General features: G+C 45.9%; 2 protein-coding genes across 3 annotated transcripts; both read left to right on the forward strand.

The window, feature by feature from the left end:
• The first annotated feature begins 1,008 nt into the window (after positions 1–1,008).
• On the forward strand, positions 1,009–10,583 carry LOC106911898 (uncharacterized). 2 transcript variants are annotated; one of them, XM_014978725.2, is made up of 7 exons: positions 1,009–1,663; positions 2,273–2,340; positions 5,699–5,791; positions 5,859–5,943; positions 6,065–6,242; positions 9,724–9,798; positions 9,907–10,583. In XM_014978725.2, exons 3-7 carry the CDS (start codon positions 5,727–5,729, stop codon positions 10,125–10,127), a joined length of 624 nt encoding a protein of 207 aa, XP_014834211.1. In that variant the 5' UTR covers positions 1,009–1,663; positions 2,273–2,340; positions 5,699–5,726; the 3' UTR covers positions 10,128–10,583. The 2 variants fall into 2 exon arrangements, with proteins under 2 accessions (XP_014834211.1, XP_087869968.1); XM_088013842.1 differs by lacking the exons at positions 1,009–1,663; positions 2,273–2,340; positions 5,699–5,791; positions 5,859–5,943; positions 6,065–6,242 and having other exon boundaries at positions 9,236–9,798.
• A 5,039-nt stretch (positions 10,584–15,622) lies between these two features.
• Positions 15,623–16,564, forward strand: gbp (glycogen synthase kinase binding protein). The gene has a single exon (XM_014978724.2). The coding sequence runs from the start codon at positions 15,709–15,711 to the stop codon at positions 16,159–16,161; it is 453 nt and encodes a 150-aa protein (XP_014834210.1). The 5' UTR covers positions 15,623–15,708; the 3' UTR covers positions 16,162–16,564.
• Positions 16,565–17,255: the final 691 nt, after the last annotated feature.

A 17,255-nucleotide genomic window follows, 5' to 3' on the forward strand; every position in this document is an offset into this window, starting at 1 on the left:
ACGTAAAAAAAGCTTAATATTATGCACCGCCTATGGCGGTGCACTTTTGTGAGTGCAATTTTCAGAGTTTTATTTTGAAACTTTCAGTAAACTTAATTTTCATAACCACACTAATCCAATGTGTGTAACAGTGGTTTGGTTAATCTACCTGTATAAAGCCCAAAACAGGAAGTAGTTCTAACTGCCAGCTCAGCCCTCCTTTGTAATGATTGAGTGTTATAGTGTTATAGAACCATGTTGTAGTTCTGACCTCCTGCTCTGCCCTCTGTATTAAAGTGTTCCGCCATATTTAGAACTAGAGTCTTTGTAGTCCAAACCAGCAGCTGTGCCTTCCTGTGTATTCTGTTGCTATAGCGATTACATCTCTGTAACTGCAGTGTGTGTGTCAGAGACTTTATCTAACTTTATGAGACACCCGGTCAGTTTTAATGAAAAAAGCAGTCCGAACGACTGCTTCCCGTTCAGGATCCGTAAGGCCGATCCAAAAACCGTTTGAAGCGTATGAGAGGGCTATTTGTCGTCTCATTTAGTACCGCGATTCATATCTGTAGCTCATTCACAGTAATTGCAGTGATGAGAGAAAAAAGGTGTGCGCTGAGCTCAGAAATTTTTCAGAAAAGTCTGAAAATGAATGGTGGAGTGCCTGAAGGTACCCTGTCACTTGATTTTGCTCTGAAGCACCTTGACAGAAAACCGTCAGCCCTAGAGAAATTTCGAAAACATTTTACGGGAGCAGGCATGCGTATCAATGTCATGACCAACTTTCATACCAATAAAGCAATTTTTGCACCCATGTCAGCGATCTCAAAATTATTTTGGGGTCAAAATTCCACTCTGTTTTTCACTCTAAAAAAGCGGCAGTTGGTGTCAGTTACACTCTGCGTTTCGGCAGTTGGAAATTTCGCTCGTTTTTCGCTTTTTATTTCGCCATTTTTACACAGAACCCCAATAAAAATAATAGCCCGGATGCCGGGATCAAGCCGCATGTTTTGATACCTTTTTTGTGGGGTTTCTTGCAGCGGTACGAGCCGCATTAACGGTGACGGAAGAATAATAAATATTAAAGAGACATTCTATTGGGTGTAGAACAATAGGTGCCTGCCATAGCAATGCATGGAGGCAGTGACCCAATTACTAAATGATAACCCCGTCATGGCTACAGTGCTGTTGGAATGGGTTAATATGATTGGCTGAAACATGGGGGGTTCGTTCATATGATTGGCTGAAACAAGGAAGCTATCTGATTGATTACTGATCATCCAATCAGATAGACCATTTATTATAAAAAAACATTTGTGGATTGAGAGGCAGGGGAGTCTCAAAATTCACATACAAATGCAGCAACTCAGGCCAGAAGCAGCTTGGAAATCAAGAAATATTTGTGCTTGCATCAAAAATACAAGTGTGAATTTCGTCCTGTGTATTTGTGAATTATGAGACAATTTTAGCTCCATAGAGTCGCGCCAAAAGTTTGAAAGGAACCAATTTGATTCTCCCAGAGGTTCCGTTCGGACTGACCCGGATGGACCCCAACGGAACTTCCGGGAAGCTATTATGTCGACCATGACGTCAGAGGTGAAGGTCAGCAAAGCGAACCGAACCGATCCGAACCGGTAGGTTTCACCAGAACCAGTGAGGCCAGCCACCGAACCAAGAGGTACAGGTGGGTTGTTTGATTTGTCCCACCGGTATTTAATTACCTGGCGGGAAGGGTAACAGCTTGTTAGCATCGAAGCTAACTTCCGTGTAGCTGTTTTATTTCTAGATATTTGCAGAATTACAAATAAGATAAGTAAAATAATTAAAGCTAAACATTATCTTTAATGATCAGTTTTAACCCTAACCCTGGAATAGGAACAGAAAGCGTTGGTTCCGCTCCGCCCTGAAGACCGGGGACGCCAGGCAAACCGACCGGTGTAGCGGCGCCGCCATGCGGGTCGCATTCAGGCCGCTGGGCGGTAAAACCCGGCTGGTTCGGTGAGAATGAACCCAGAACCACACCGGTTCTGCTGGAACAAACCAATACTGATTACCTCAGTACACCTGACCCATGTTCCCACCCATGAACCAAGGAGAAACCAGACCCATAACCATTATTATTCAAAACATTGCGGAATTATTTAAATAATGATAATTAAAAAACCCCGAACACTTATCAATGTTTCTATGTGATGAATGGAGGATTATTGCTGCTGACAGGAAGTTCTGCTGTGTTTAACTCAAAATAAGACCTGATAAAGAAATGTGAGATTTTTCCTTTATGTTTAAACAGAAACAACTCCAGGTTGCTCCATTCAGAACCCAGTGAGACCCATCCTGACCAGAACCATCAGAACCGAGGTGAGACATGGAGGCACAACATGGCTGCTGCCCGCCTCTAAACGCTTTCTAACTTTCTCAGGTTCTTTGCTGTGGACTGGAGTTGCTTCAGTTTCAGTCCAGAGAAGTTGACCTCTGACCTCTAAGTCACTGAAGGTGCAGTTCACTATAAGTGGAAAAGACTCACTGATGGACACAAATCATAATATTAAAAACTTTGAGACTTTTCATCCAAAATATGACCATAACATGTGAAAAATAATAAACACACATGGTTATGGAGTGCAGTTAGAGCCAAAAGGTAGACACACACACACACACACACACACAAATAGTAAATAGTACTATTGCTGTGAATTAAAACTGAACATTCTCCTGTTTGTTGTCATCCGTTACAGTTAGAATAATAAACATAGAACTCAAAAATGACAAACATTTCTGACATTTAAAAATCAAATCGGTGACCAATGTCACCACCCTTCATTTCAGGAACAGTTGTAAGCCTTCCATTCATGGAGTCTGTTGACCATCAGCGTTTGTGCAGCAGCAGCCTCCCTGTTCAGAGATGTGAACTTCTTAAACCTCCAGCTTAAGGAGGGCCACAGGTTCTCACTGTGGTTTAGGTCTGGTGAGGAGGGGAGCCGCTTCATTACTCTGTCATCTTTAAGGTTTTTACTGGCCAGACACATAGTGTGATGCATGCGATGGAACATTGTCCTGCATAGACATCATGCAGACTTTTCCTCAACCACTGCTTGAAGAAAGTGTTTCTAAAAACCGGCTGTAGGTTTGGGAGTTGATTTTAAGTCGATCTTCAACTTGAAAAGGTCCAACTAGCTCATCTTTAATAATGCCAGCCCGTACCAGTACCCTGCCACCAGCTTGCAGGCGTCTGATGTGAAGTGGAGCTCTGTGGCCAGTACTGATCCATCCATCTGGTCCGTCAAGACTCGCTCTCATCTCATCAGTCCATAAAACCTTTGAACAACCTGTCTGCAGCTTCGTCTTGGTCCAGTCTCGATGTTTCAGCCTTCCTTACCTTGGCCATTTCTCTGAACATCTTGTACTTCTCCAGGTATGACAGCACTGGAAGATCGCGGGTTCCTGTAGCTTCACGTTTGATTCTTCTCAAATCTTTGCCAGTTAACTTACTTATTTTTTCTCAACACGTTTCTTGTGACCCTGTTCACTATGTGCAGCAAAATATTTGATGGCTCTGTGATCACACTCCAATATTTTAGCAGTTTCAACAGTGCTGCATCCCTCTGAAAATCCTTTTAGTTTTGGACTTTTCAGAGTCACTTCAGTCTTTATTTTGGCCCATTTTGCCTGAGGAAAAGAAGCTGCCTAATAACTGACATGGCGCCGCTCCGCCCCCATGCTGACGTAGAACAATCCTGCCCCAATCATTCCAGGACATTTGTCAGCAACAGTGTTGCAAGTACACACCCCTTATCTAGAGGAACTGACCTCTGACATCAACAGTATCTATCATAGCAAACCTGCTGCAGTCAGAGAGATTTTGAGGAAAATAATAGATAATCACGATCCCAGTTGTCAGTGGGGAACATGCAATCCCCACAGCCGTTACCCAGAACGTGCAGAGGGCTGAGTACAATTTATTTCATTTCCAAAATCAAAAAGGAGTCTGGAATAACGCAAGAAATGGATCGTGGCCTGCAGCCCACCTCACGTCCTGTAAATAAAACTGATGGACGGAAACTACCAAGTTAGTCAGCATGAAGGTAACCGGTAGCAAACATCCTGTTTTTTATCATAACATCACTTACTGATGGTCAAATCAAGCCCTGCAGCGCTTAATTAGGCAAATTACTAAACTCAAGTGAATAAAGAAAACTATACTTAGGTATCCCCTTTGTCATGAATGCTGTTTTAACATAATATATTAGTTTTACTAACTAATATATTATCTGGAAGTAATCTGGCCAACGACTCCATGCTAACGCTAAGCGTCAGCGTTTGGCATCGTTTCAGTAAAATTCAAACAATGCCAAACATCTGATCATTTCCAGATCAATAACTGAAGGCAGTTATGCTGATTTTATGTGTGTAGATTCATGAAAACAGACTAACTGCTGGGCTCACATTTAAACACGTTTCATTACTACTGTTTATTTCCAAGCATCTTCCTGAAGGCAGATTTTCACCAGCCAGTTTTATTTAAGTCATTTCTCACCATTTTGTACCTGCAAACTGCGTCCCACAGCATTCACACTCACATCCAACCAGACTTTGTCCCTCATCATTTTTCCTCTTGGCTTTATCGCCGATTTCTCGTTATTTCCTGTGAATAACCTCACAGACCTGACCTGGGACTAGTTACAGAATTTTATTGCCTGCCGTCTTTGCCTCAGTGTTGATTTATAAGGAAGAAATGACTCAAAAAATGTCTCTGGTGACACATGGAGGTCCGTTAGTCTGCCATGATAGCAGTTGGCTCTTCTGCAGGGGGCTAGGAGTTGGGATAACTGGAGGAGTGCCGATTGATCTGACTGCCACTGATCATAATCGGCTGATTTCCGTTAAAAAGCGTATGATTGGTGATCAATCAGCGTTTCTTGTTGCCGATCACATTTATCTCCCTTCTCAGCCTGCAGCTGCTCTCCTCTTTCCTTCTCACTGCGCAGCAACAAACCCAGCAGTTTGGAGTTGCGGCGGAGAATTACCTCAGGGTGAAGCAGGTCACGACGCATCAACACAGCGAATCTAATATGATATTTAAAAACAAGAACTTGATTGATTTGGCTGCATCAGTGCAGGAACAAAAGACATCCGGACCCATCAGCAGGTGGAGCAGCGCAGCTACCAACACTCACCGGATTAGCATCACGCTCAGAGAGCTAAACAAATAACCCCAACAATAATCCAAGTCTTGGAGCCGCAGAGTGAGACGCCGGTTCTGGTTCTGGTGTCGGACCGCCACGGAGCCGCTCAGCCTCCAGACGGTGAGCTCTCACAGCAGCAGCTGCTTGGAGCTGAAAACAGATTCTAGACGTGTGTTGAAATATGTGTCATCTCTAATTAGGTGAATTTATTGCCAGATAACAGAATCATTTACGCCTACAGCGAAAAGTTAACAGCCAATATCACTGATCGGTATCGGTATCAGTATCGGCAGCAATAAACCTGATCGTCTCTAATATATAAATATTTAGGAGGCTACCTCCATTTTGAAGTTTTTCAGAACTCAGCCAGCATCAGAACCGCTACCAGCAGACCCGGTCCAAAGGATGTTTGGACCGGGTCTGAGCGTCCTCACGTGTAGGTTCTAGTTAGGATGGGTTGGGTCCATGTTGCAGGGTAGATTCTGGTGAAGCGGGTCACTGTGATGTTGGTTCTGTTGCTGCTGGTTCTACAGGAGAACCCGACTACAGAGGCAGATTCTGATGGAGCCGGCCCGGCCCGGCCCGCTGTACCTGAGGAGCACTTCGACGGTTTCCCTGAACGAGCGGTGAGATCCAGAACCGACCCAGAACCGACCCAGAACCAGCTATGCTCTGACGCCACGTGTCCCTCAGCTTCTCTCAGCTTCTGACGACCCGGCTGACCCGACCCGGAAGGCCCGGTTCCAGGAGCCGCAGGATGAGAACGGCGCTGGTTCAGGTGAGCTGAAGCTCCGCCCCTCTGACCTTTCAGTGGGATCGGGACGGATCCGGTCCGGTTCTGATCCTGGGGTCTGTGTCTCCATGGTAACGGGGTGTCTGATTGGTCCTGTGTGCCTCAGGCTCCGCCCCCCTGCCCGAGGAGGCGGCTGCGTGTGAGGGGCAGCGTGTGGACCCGACTGGGGGGTCCGCTGCTGACCCGCGGGCTGACCCGACGGCACTGGTCCTGGAGGCAGCCCGGGTTCTGGAGCTTCAGGAGAAAGTACACCTGGAGAGGCAGGTGCAGCGCCCCCTACAGGAGTGAGTAGCAGCTGAGCTGCGATCAAAGCTTCTCATGTGAGATCACACTGACGGCCATCTTGGTAGGCACCGTAACCAACTGTCATGGTAGTTCCTATGGAGTTACTATGACAACAATAAAGAAGCTCTCCTCATTCCCAACTTATGAACTAAATGAGTTCCTATAGATATTACTGGACTAGTTTCTGATAAATATCAGCAATATTTGCTGCTGAAGTAGCAGCATTAGCTTAGCATAAATGGCCTGATAAAGTAGGCAGGCTGGTTCTGTTCTGGATCTGGTGATGATGATGCAAAGAAGGATTCTTCATAGGATCAATAACGTTCTGGCCAATCCTGACCGTCTTCTTCATGTCTCAGGATGGCGGAGCGTCTTCAGTCAGAGGCTTCTTCAGAGTCACTGCAACACAGACTGCTACAGGAGATCCTTCCTGCCAACAGCCACCAGCATCTACAATAACTGAAAAATTTAAATTATTGAGTTAAAATGACATCTAATTTCCCTTTGGGATTAATAAAGTATTTTTGAACTAAGTTGAATTGAATTAGCTGCTAGCTAAGCTGACATGCAGACTCTGTGTTGCTACGCGTAGCCTCTGTGTTTAGCCTCTGTGTTGCTATGCGTAGCCTCAGTGTTTAGCCTCTGTGTTGCTATGCGTAGCCTCAGTGTTTAGCCTCTGTGTTGCTATGCGTAGCCTCAGTGTTTAGCCTCTGTGTTGCTATGCGTAGCCTCTGTGTTTAGCCTCTGTGTTGCTATGCGTAGCCTCAGTGTTTAGCCTCTGTGTTGCTATGCGTAGCCTCAGTGTTTAGCCTCTTTGTTGCTATGCGTAGCCTCAGTGTTTAGCCTCTGTGTTGCTATGCGTAGCCTCAGTGTTTAGCCTCTGTGTTGCTATGCGTAGCCTCAGTGTTTAGCCTCTGTGTTGCTATGCGTAGCCTCAGTGTTTAGCCTCTTTGTTGCTATGCGTAGCCTCAGTGTTTAGCCTCTGTGTTGCTATGCGTAGCCTCAGTGTTTAGCCTCTTTGTTGCTATGCGTAGCCTCAGTGTTTAGCCTCTTTGTTGCTATGCGTAGCCTCAGTGTTTAGCCTCTTTGTTGCTTTGCGTAGCCTCAGTGTTTAGCCTCTGTGTTGCTATGCGTAGCCTCAGTGTTTAGCCTCTTTGTTGCTATGCGTAGCCTCAGTGTTTAGCCTCTGTGTTGCTATGCGTAGCCTCAGTGTTTAGCCTCTGTGTTGCTATGCGTAGCCTCAGTGTTTAGCCTCTGTGTTGCTATGCGTAGCCTCAGTGTTTAGCCTCTTTGTTGCTTTGCGTAGCCTCAGTGTTTAGCCTCTGTGTTGCTATGCGTAGCCTCAATGTTTAGCCTCTTTGTTGCTATGCGTAGCCTCAGTGTTTAGCCTCTTTGTTGCTATGCGTAGCCTCAGTGTTTAGCCTCAGTGTTGCTATGCGTAGCCTCAGTGTTTAGCCTCTGTGTTGCTATGCGTAGCCTCAGTGTTTAGCCTCTGTGTTGCTATGCGTAGCCTCAGTGTTTAGCCTCTGTGTTGCTATGCGTAGCCTCAGTGTTTAGCCTCTGTGTTGCTATGCGTAGCCTCAGTGTTTAGCCTCAGTGTTGCTATGCGTAGCCTCAGTGTTTAGCCTCTTTGTTGCTATGCGTAGCCTCAGTGTTTAGCCTCTGTGTTGCTATGCGTAGCCTCAGTGTTTAGCCTCTGTGTTGCTATGCGTAGCCTCAGTGTTTAGCCTCTTTGTTGCTATGCGTAGCCTCAGTGTTTAGCCTCTGTGTTGCTATGCGTAGCCTCAGTGTTTAGCCTCTGTGTTGCTATGCGTAGCCTCAGTGTTTAGCCTCTGTGTTGCTATGCGTAGCCTCAGTGTTTAGCCTCTGTGTTGCTATGCGTAGCCTCAGTGTTTAGCCTCTTTGTTGCTTTGCGTAGCCTCAGTGTTTAGCCTCTGTGTTGCTATGCGTAGCCTCAGTGTTTAGCCTCTTTGTTGCTATGCGTAGCCTCAGTGTTTAGCCTCTTTGTTGCTATGCGTAGCCTCAGTGTTTAGCCTCAGTGTTGCTATGCGTAGCCTCAGTGTTTAGCCTCTGTGTTGCTATGCGTAGCCTCAGTGTTTAGCCTCTGTGTTGCTATGCGTAGCCTCAGTGTTTAGCCTCTGTGTTGCTATGCGTAGCCTCAGTGTTTAGCCTCAGTGTTGCTATGCGTAGCCTCAGTGTTTAGCCTCTGTGTTGCTATGCGTAGCCTCAGTGTTTAGCCTCTGTGTTGCTATGCGTAGCCTCAGTGTTTAGCTTCTGTGTTGCTATGCGTAGCCTCAGTGTTTAGCCTCTTTGTTGCTATGCGTAGCCTCAGTGTTTAGCCTCTGTGTTGCTATGCGTAGCCTCAGTGTTTAGCCTCTGTGTTGCTATGCGTAGCCTCAGTGTTTAGCCTCTGTGTTGCTATGCGTAGCCTCAGTGTTTAGCCTCTGTGTTGCTATGCGTAGCCTCAGTGTTTAGCCTCTGTGTTGCTATGCGTAGCCTCAGTGTTTAGCCTCTGTGTTGCTATGCGTAGCCTCAGTGTTTAGCCTCTTTGTTGCTATGCGTAGCCTCAGTGTTTAGCCTCTGTGTTGCTATGCGTAGCCTCAGTGTTTAGCCTCTGTGTTGCTATGCGTAGCCTCAGTGTTTAGCCTCTTTGTTGCTATGCGTAGCCTCAGTGTTTAGCCTCTGTGTTGCTATGCGTAGCCTCAGTGTTTAGCCTCTGTGTTGCTATGCGTAGCCTCAGTGTTTAGCCTCTGTGTTGCTATGTGTAGCCTCAGTGTTTAGCCTCTGTGTTGCTATGCGTAGCCTCAGTGTTTAGCCTCTGTGTTGCTATGCGTAGCCTCAGTGTTTAGCCTCTGTGTTGCTATGCGTAGCCTCAGTGTTTAGCCTCTGTGTTGCTATGCGTAGCCTCAGTGTTTAGCCTCTGTGTTGCTATGCGTAGCCTCAGTGTTTAGCCTCTGTGTTGCTATGCGTAGCCTCAGTGTTTAGCCTCTGTGTTGCTATGCGTAGCCTCAGTGTTTAGCCTCTGTGTTGCTGGATCGTGACGGTTCCATTCAGCAGAACCTCGTCATTCAGTTTGTCTGTTTAAACGTTGCTGGTCTGCAGCCATGTGTTCAGGTGAAGGAACTGTTCCTGCTCTCCAGGTGGTGAGCGATGGCTGGCGGTCAGAGCAGCTTGTTTCCTCTCTGCCTGATACGGTCGATCCCCAAAGCAGCCATTTTGTTCCTGTATCTTACTCTGGTTGGTCAAGAGCAACAATATATTCTGGTTTTGTTCCTCTTGAATCCTTGGACCGTCTGTGCTTTGCTCGGCGGTTCAGTGGCACAGATCACTTCCGGTTCAGACTTGTGGGAACTCTTCATAGGAAAGAAAGCACGACCAGAGGTCAGAGGTCAGGTACAAGCCAGGCTGGTGGGTTGGGGCCTCAGACCAGCAGGGGGTCTCCTGCACCCACCGGTCTTCTTCTTTGCTGCTTCTCCACAGGACAGCGGAACCTGCTGAGTCGCCTGGGACAGCGCCACCTTGTGGAGAAATCGGACCTCCAGAAGCTGTCTGAAGGTCGGTTCAGATGAACTGTTCAGATCTGAACTGAACTGTGATCTGTTCGGTCCATCATCTGCAGAACCTTGATGCATCTGACCACTCATCATCTCCGTCCTGTTACAGGAGGGCGGGGCCCCACGCTGTGGAGGGGCGGGGCCACGGCCTCAAAGGGGCGGGGCTTTGTCCCAAAGCAGCAGCTGGATGCTGAGCTGGATGAGTACATGTCTCTGTCCAGAAGCAGGCTGGACCGGCAGCTGGACGACTACATGTCCATGTCCCGCAGACGCCTGGACCAGGAGATGGACGAGTACATGCTGATGGCGGGCCAGTGTCTGGAGGACTGAGGGGCGGGGCTTACAGGGGGTGGGGCCCGGTGTTTTTTTTACCAGTTTTATTTACTATAAGCAGCAAAGATCTGGCTGCTGATTGGTTCCTGAGCTTCAGGTCTGTCTCTGGAGGCTTTTGTTTGTTCTCTGATTGGTTGTTGTGTTTTTGTCTACTTCACTGACCTCTCTCTGCGTTGGAGATCTGAGTTCCTGAAGCTGCATTTTTGTTCTCCAAGTTTGAAAATATGTGAATAAACGATGTTTCCTTTAGAGAAGATGCTTTCTCCTCTAAGTGGGCGGGGCTAGCGCTCTGCTCCGCCTACTGACTGTTGTGATTGGTTCATGAGTGTAGCTCAGTCTGCATCAGAAACTAATTACTGGTGTTTTTAATATCTTATAGAAATGCAGTGCATGTTAAACTGTGGTGCAACTCACATCAACATGTTATAATAAACATAAAACATCTCCAGACCAGATGACCCCCAAATATCAGACACCTGTATTTGCTACACATTCTTCTGCTTCAGACTGATCACAGATGGTCGTCATAATTCTGGGTCTAACTGCAGTTCATATTTTCTCTAAACTTGGTGGCCTTTCATTTTTACTGAAGTCTAAATACAACGTAGAAAAACTTCCCCTAAACTATCACAAGCAGACGCTCCCTGCCTGCTCTAGTTTATAAACTTTCTTTCTCATCTGGAATAACCAGAATATTCTTTACAAAAATCAATCTGTTTTTCCTTAACTGGTTTAATATTATTTTTGTAAAACAATTATTTAACTCTGACAGGTACCAAAAGTCTTAGTCTGAGTTTTTATCCACCTGCTGGACCCCAGCCTTCTGCTCTTTAAGGGCATCTTCATCCCACGGAGGACAGAGCTGCAGACCCTGCTCCGTTTCTGAATCTGCTGAGGGTAAAATGCTTCTCCTAACCCTCCACTAGAAACAGGAATACAAGATCCATTGCTGCTACACCTCATGTGACCCACGACTGGAGACAGTTTGTTTCATATCAGATGGAAAAAGGTTTGGACTTCCAAATACTTCATTACGAACAAACCTGGTGATGTGTTCTTCAAACTCCACTGGTGCTGCAAAACAACCTGCACCAGGATACAGTCTGTCTGCTCTTTCTGTCATTTGGACAATGAGACAAGAGTCCACTTGGAGACGCTCCTCCACTGTCTGTCTGGAAAGACTTTATTATATTCAATCTCATATCCTCAATAGTTTTCCTCTTATACACAGATCAGTGATGTGTGGTCAGGTTCATAGCTGGTGAGACACTGATTTAATCAAAGTGATGATTAATCATAATCTGTAGGGGGTCAGATTTACAAATATAGACCCCCTACATGTTATTGTTTACGTTTGAAATTTTGCGCATGCGGACAACGCAGGAGGGCAAAAAGACTATTCTTTTACACAGGGCCGGCCAAGGCATAAGCAAACTAAGCACCCACTTAGGACCCCAAGGCCACTAAGGGGCCCCCTCAGTGGAGCTAATTTTTTATTTTTACTTTTTTTTTTTTTTTTTGTAATTTCTGTCATATCAAAAACACACAATTTCACTGTGAAGTTATTTGTTTTTACAATAACATATTTCATAATATATGTAGAAATTATATTAAAGGAGGAAAAATAAATTGCTCTTGGGGCCCCCTGGTGGCCGCGGTAGGTACCGCACGCTTCGCCGGTAACATGAGCTGCAATGAGCATCCAAACGTCCAAAGCTCCGGTCAGAAGTTAGCAAAACAATGTCTGGGAAAAGGACTTATCCTTCAGGGAGGGAGAAAAGAAAGGAGGAAGAACAGAAAAAGGCCAAGATAAAGGTTTGTTTTAATGAGCGTTGGTGATGTAAAGATTAGTAAAGCTGCTAATAGAAAATTAGCTTGATAGCGACCTGGAACGGTCCAGTTCAACCAAGTCCACCTCGCTGCAGCAAACAGAAAGGGGCGGGAACGGACCGCTGTCAGACTCTTACCTTACTTGGAAATGGGACCATTGCAATCCGGAAGTGAAGGGGGCGTTATTTCCTTTACTTCCGTTTTTATTTTCTTTTGAAAGCTGTGATATATTTTCACCTTTAGGAAGGAGTTTCACTCTCAAAATCTATTTAAACTTCTCTCTTTTATTTTCTTAAGCACAGCTCAGTTTTTAACAAATTCTGTAGCTTTCGGTGTACTTCTAAATCTGCTCCTTAGTCGCATCTTTTCAGGCCTGCTACTGCCTCTAGTGGCGTGGGGGTGGTAATACAACTAATCTAATTACATTACTAAATCAGAATACCAAAGTCTTTATTATTTATTATTAATTCTGGCATTACTGGAACAGTGAAAGATAAATTATCTTATAAAACAACATATTTTTCATTTTCTTAAGGATGTAGAGCTAATTAAATGACAAATAATACTTTCATACATTATAAATAATATCTATATATCTCCATCAATTATGGGAGGAACAAATGACATAAGGAGACATGAAAAACAACATGATCAACTATAATAAAAATACCATTCACAATGTACATGTAAGAAATTTAATTGAGCAAAAGTCAATAAACAAATGAATTAGGTACAGAAGAATAACAACCCAGGTTGTTACAACCAGGATTGTTAAAGATATAAGCAACAATTCACATCTTTGTTTTTACAGTGCAATGTATATTATTGAGACATTTTGTTGTAGAGTCTTATATATAGAAAAAAATAAGATGAAACTATTTAATCTATCAACGAAGAAATTTTCCTTTGACTCTAAAATGATAAATCATATTCATGAATCACATTATTACAGGCCCATCTGTGGTAACGATACAGAAATCGTCGCCTGCAGAAACTTTGTGTCCTACAATGATGGCATGAGGCTCCTACTCAAAGTGCCTAGATGGAGCAGTGCTAGCCGTAAGTTTGTACATAATGCTGTTCCCACATGTGCAGCTGCGCTCAGGAGTATTATGCACGTGTAGATTATCTGTGTCATGCAATAATATAATTGCAATTTTAGTAAATCCTGCTTTTAGTGCTGTGAGATTCTCTTCAAGATGATGGAATCATGGCGTCATCATTTATTTGTGACTCGGTGAATAATATGTCATGTTTATTTTTAGTTTTCTTTTATTTAGCTTGTTTTTACCTTTTTTCTATGGACCTTTTTAGTGTCTGGAATAAAGATATGATTGATTGATTGATTGATTGATTGATTGATTGATTGATTGATTGATTGATTGATTGATTGATTGATTGAATTAAGGAAAGAAATTGCCAACATCTTAATATATTTAACTTATACCTTGTCCCTTTTACCACTTAACAACAGATGAGTTGGTCAGCAGCAGCTCTAACCCACGTCCCTCCTGAACCAATCAGTGTCAGGAGAGTTTTAGTGCTGTCAATGACAATCTCATGTTGCTGCTCATCCCTATGCCGTAGCTAGCATAGCTGCTTGTAAATGCTGAGTTTAGTTAGTGTAACCGGATCCTTTTCTGCGTTGTGCTGGTTATTGAGTGAACAGGCCGTGACACAGTTTGTCTTTTAAAAGATGATTCTCGGTTTATTTCTGTCAAGAATACAAACAAAACAACCGTGTTAAAGGCTGCCCGCTCCAAGTCCTCTCCCGCAGGACAACATGACAAAAGGGGAGGGGCTAAGGGGCACAAACAATTTAAAGACAATACCACAGAAGAAGAAATAAAAGAGAGGGGCTTCAATCTTAAAGTAACACAGTTAAAAGAATGACAGAGGTGTTTCAGTAAGATAAGGAACAAGACAAATAATCAAAAAAAGACATTTTGTGTAATTATAACAAAAGAGAATTACAACCAGGTTACATTAGCATAGCTACCAGTGTTGGCAGATAAACATTTTCCTATAATGATAAGTTGTTTCTCCACCATTAGCACATTTAGCAGTGAGTGAATGAGGTTGATTGACAGCGCTAAGACCCTCCTCCTGGTTCTGATTGGTTGTTTTGGTCAGAACGGTGCAGTACTTTAGCCAGTAATAGTAATTCAGGAAGGAGACGGAGGAGATTGATCGTTTTCACAGATTATGTCTCACAAACTGTCATGACTTGGTGACAGCTTTAACAAATATGGAGAAATCATATTTTTTATTAAAGTTATGTTCTGCAGCTTGAATAAAATGCAACTAGTAGCATTTTTAGAAGTCTGGATTGCTTTCTGTGTATTTTGCACGTTGCTTTAGACTGTTGCTCATGGGGAGACATTCAGTATCTAAAACTAACAGAAGAAATTTAAACAACCTACTTGCATACCTGATGTGGACTGTTGGATGTAAAATTCATGAACAGTAAATATTGTGCTAATTATCAGTATTGAACCAAAGAAAGCAAGGCAGATGAAGCCTTTAAAACTGTGACGCTTTTTATGGGTCAAATAGACTCAAAAATTTGTAACAGCAGCTGCGGGGGGCCTAAGATTCCTGGCAGCGCCCCTGGGAAGACTCCTCCTCCTCCTCCTCTTCCTCCGGCAGGTTTTCCAGGAACGAGTCTAAACATGAACACATGGTGGGGCGGGCTGGACCGGGTCAGAACCAACCCGCTGACCTCTGCTGCTCACTGAGGTCCGTCTGTTCACATTCTGATTCTGTTAGATCAAACAGACTCAGCTGGCCCGGTTCTGAAGAATGACCAGGTGGTTCTGTTTGGAGCCGGTTTCAGGTCCGAACCAAATAGAACCTAGGTTCTGATGAAGCTTATTCTTCAATCGGACCTCAGGTCAGTTTGTGTGATAATAAAGGAGAATATGACCTGGCCCGGTTCCGTTCTGGTTATGGAAGCTGATTTGTGTTCCTTTCACTTTGTACTGGACCAGGAATCCACAGACAGAGCAGCGGCTTCTGATTGGCTGCTGAGTCACGTGGTGCCGCTAGCAGCTCCTTATATGGTCATGAGGGCTGAAGGGAGCAACGAGTTCAGACAGAGGCTGTTTCTGAGAAACACTGAACACGCTGTCCTCACACACACACACACACACACACACACACACAGAGAGAGACACATTGTTCTCTGCAGCTCCACACGTCCACCCCCTTTCTCACTTAGAACATCCCTCCGGTTCCGGTTCGGCACATCAGCTCGTGTGCAGAATCAGGATCCGGTTCTGATCCACTTCACTAAGAGCTGGTTGGTTCTGAAGGGGGATCAGGGTGTGTGTTTTGGTCGGAACCGATGACGGTGTTTAGGTCATAACGGTTCTGATGAGGTTCGGTTTGTGTGTAAATGGTTCCGGCAGAGCCAGACTAAAGTTATGTAATGTTGGTTCGGATGGACCGGTCCATTTCAGGGGGGTGGGGGGCTCGTCTCACGGAGGGAGGAGGCTCGGTTCGGAGTGAGTGTTCTGGTTCGGACCAGTGGACCTGATGAAGTGTCTGAAGCGGTTCTGTCCCCCCACCTGTACCTGCCCCCCCCCCACTCCCCCTGACTCAGCGTGACGTCACGCCTCCGTACCCCCCTCCCCCCGGCAGCAGATGGTTCGGTCCAGACGCGTCACCCATTGTTTACAAATCAAACGGCTTGTTTGTGTGTACTGAGCGGAGTGGAGCGGCCCGGTTCGGTTCGGTCCGCAGAGAGATGCCGAGTCTGAAGGAGAACCTGCTGGCGCTGCAGCAGGCCGTGGGCCCCGCGGACGTGGACGCGCTGGTCACGCAGATCGGAGAGGCGCTGCAGCTCCACGGGGCCCCGGGGGGGAACCCACGGACCGGGCCCGGGTCCTGCGGGGGCGCGGCGGGCCCGAACCTCCAGCAGAACCCCCGCGGCTGCTGCCTGAAGATCCGGAACCAGCGCGGGACCCACCGGACCCGCAGCCCGTACCAGCTGCCGAGCCACGCGGAGCCGGACTGGGACCAGATCCGACCGTGGAACCGGAAGCGGGTCCCGGTTCGGGTCCAGGAGGAGGACCCGCACCGGCTGCTGCAGGAACTGATTCTGTCCGGGAACCTGATCAAGGAGGCGGTTCGGAGGCTGCAGTTCTCCCCGGACTGCAGGGAGCTGGGCCGGGCTCCGGACAGCCTGCCCTGCGCCTGATGGGAGGACTGGACTGGACTGGAACACTCTGAACCAGACTGGACCGGATGGGAGTTCTGGTTCCGTGTTTTTATAACATGTGTCTCATGGAGGGAACGTGTGGCTCTGCGTGCACGCGCCTCGGTCACGTGCACGCAGTGTTCTTGAACAATGATTACGTTTTGTGGGGGCGGGGCTTGATCAGACCGGATGTTTACAGTGACTGGCCCCCCACCCCACTCCAAACTGATGTTGGCGTCACCTGCAGCAGGTGAGGCTGCTGACGTCAGAGACTGATCTTGTTTGTTTATTTCCTGTTTGTGTGTCCAGAAGAATCACGTGACTGCTCCGTAGCGGAGCGCCTTCAGATTCCTGACTCATCAGGGCTTTTATTGTCTTAATAATAAACACTTCCTGTTTTCCACCTGTGAGGTTCAGCTTTCTCTCTCTCTTTTTCTCACACACACGTTTGCGTGGCTCTCTGTGGGGACTTTCCATTGACTTCCATTCATTTCTACAGTCTAACTCTTATCCTAACCAAAACACACACACACACACACACACACACACACACACACACACACACAGGCTGCAGCGCCCCCTGCTGGGTAGACTTTGACTGGTCCGTTTATGAACGAAGCGGCCCAATCAGAACACACCAGAATCTGTGGACTCAAGTCAGAACTCTGAATGAAAGAAGAGCTGGATCCATTTCAGGCCAGAACCGGGTCGGTTCCGCTCAGAACCAGAGCCCTCAGCTTTCACTGAGCCGGCTGGTGGAGGTCCAGCAGACGGTTCGGATGATGGCGCTCCAGTAAACATCAGAACCAAACCAGCAAAGAGCTTTCCAAAACAGAACCAGCTGATCATCTAACAACCATCAGAATAAAGGTTTGGATCTATGGCAAGCCGTTTTAACATAAATTCGTTTTACCGCCCTTACATTCCAGATATCTCAAATTGTTTTATGACTAGACGTTTTAGCGATTTAAGACATCTCCAATCATATTTCGACTAGACAAAATAACTATTTGAGATATCTTTAATTACATTCTGACTAGTCGAAATGACGTCAGATTTACCATTGACTTGTATGGAGATTTCAGTTCAAGATA

The sequence above is a fragment of the Poecilia mexicana genome, unplaced genomic scaffold, assembly GCF_051168715.1.
Source record: "Poecilia mexicana isolate PSO_F unplaced genomic scaffold, ASM5116871v1 scaffold_16, whole genome shotgun sequence".
Taxonomy (NCBI): domain Eukaryota; kingdom Metazoa; phylum Chordata; class Actinopteri; order Cyprinodontiformes; family Poeciliidae; genus Poecilia; species Poecilia mexicana.